General features: G+C 40.2%; 1 protein-coding gene across 1 annotated transcript; it reads left to right on the forward strand.

Moving 5' to 3' along the window:
- Window positions 1-49: 49 nt before the first annotated feature.
- LOC103399395 (sorting nexin-19-like) lies at window positions 50-754 on the forward strand. Its single transcript, XM_008338087.2, has 3 exons — window positions 50-294; window positions 401-501; window positions 594-754. Exons 1-3 carry the CDS (start codon window positions 108-110, stop codon window positions 717-719), a joined length of 414 nt encoding a protein of 137 aa, XP_008336309.2. The 5' UTR covers window positions 50-107; the 3' UTR covers window positions 720-754.
- The last annotated feature ends 38 nt before the right edge of the window (window positions 755-792 follow it).

The following is a 792-nucleotide window of genomic DNA, read 5'->3' on the forward strand; positions in this document are numbered from 1 at the left end:
TTTACCCAATTTACTACTTAAGCATCAGATAATACAGGTACATACAAAACCTGCCAGTTTGATTGACTAGAATTTGTTTTTTATTTTTTTAACAGTATGAGACGGCCATGGGTGATGAGACTCCAGGACTTGTCCAGTCTGGCTGTGGAGAAGCTGAAGTTGTGCAGACATGCTGTGAGACTCTGTCCCCCATTCAGTCAGTAGCTTACCACATGGTCAACAGACGATACAGCGAGTTCCTGAACCTCCAAACACGACTGGAGGAAAGGAACGACCTGAGAAAACTCATCAAAGGTCGGAACCTGATTGTATTGGTTCAACTTTATTAATTTTCTATTATAAGAAGTCTTTACTCAAATCTGATTCTGTGCCAACACCCACATTTCTATTGTTTTTTCAGGTGTGAAAGGTCCAAAGAAAATCTTCCCAGAAATGCCGTTTGGAAACATGGACAGCGACAAGATAGAGGCCCGAAAAGGTCTGCTCGAAACCTTTCTCAAGGTTGGTCTCAGACTTTATATTTACAAAAAAAAAATTCACTTTGTTTTTGGTCTTTTGTAGCTGTTGATGTAACTCTTTGCTCTTGTTTTTAGCAACTGTGTGCTATTCAGGAAATTGCTAACAGTGAAGAGATGCAGGAGTTTCTTGCCCTCAACACTGACGCCAGGATTGCCTTTGTGAAGAAGCCTTTCATTGTGTCACGCATAGATAAGGTTTGAGTCCGGATTTTTCCATTCATCCTAATATTATTCATAAGACGCCTGTTGCTTTTGAAACTGTTCTCAGACAAAT

Source organism: Cynoglossus semilaevis, unplaced genomic scaffold (assembly GCF_000523025.1).
Source record: "Cynoglossus semilaevis isolate Cse_v1.0 unplaced genomic scaffold, Cse_v1.0 C19036860, whole genome shotgun sequence".
NCBI lineage: Eukaryota > Metazoa > Chordata > Actinopteri > Pleuronectiformes > Cynoglossidae > Cynoglossus > Cynoglossus semilaevis.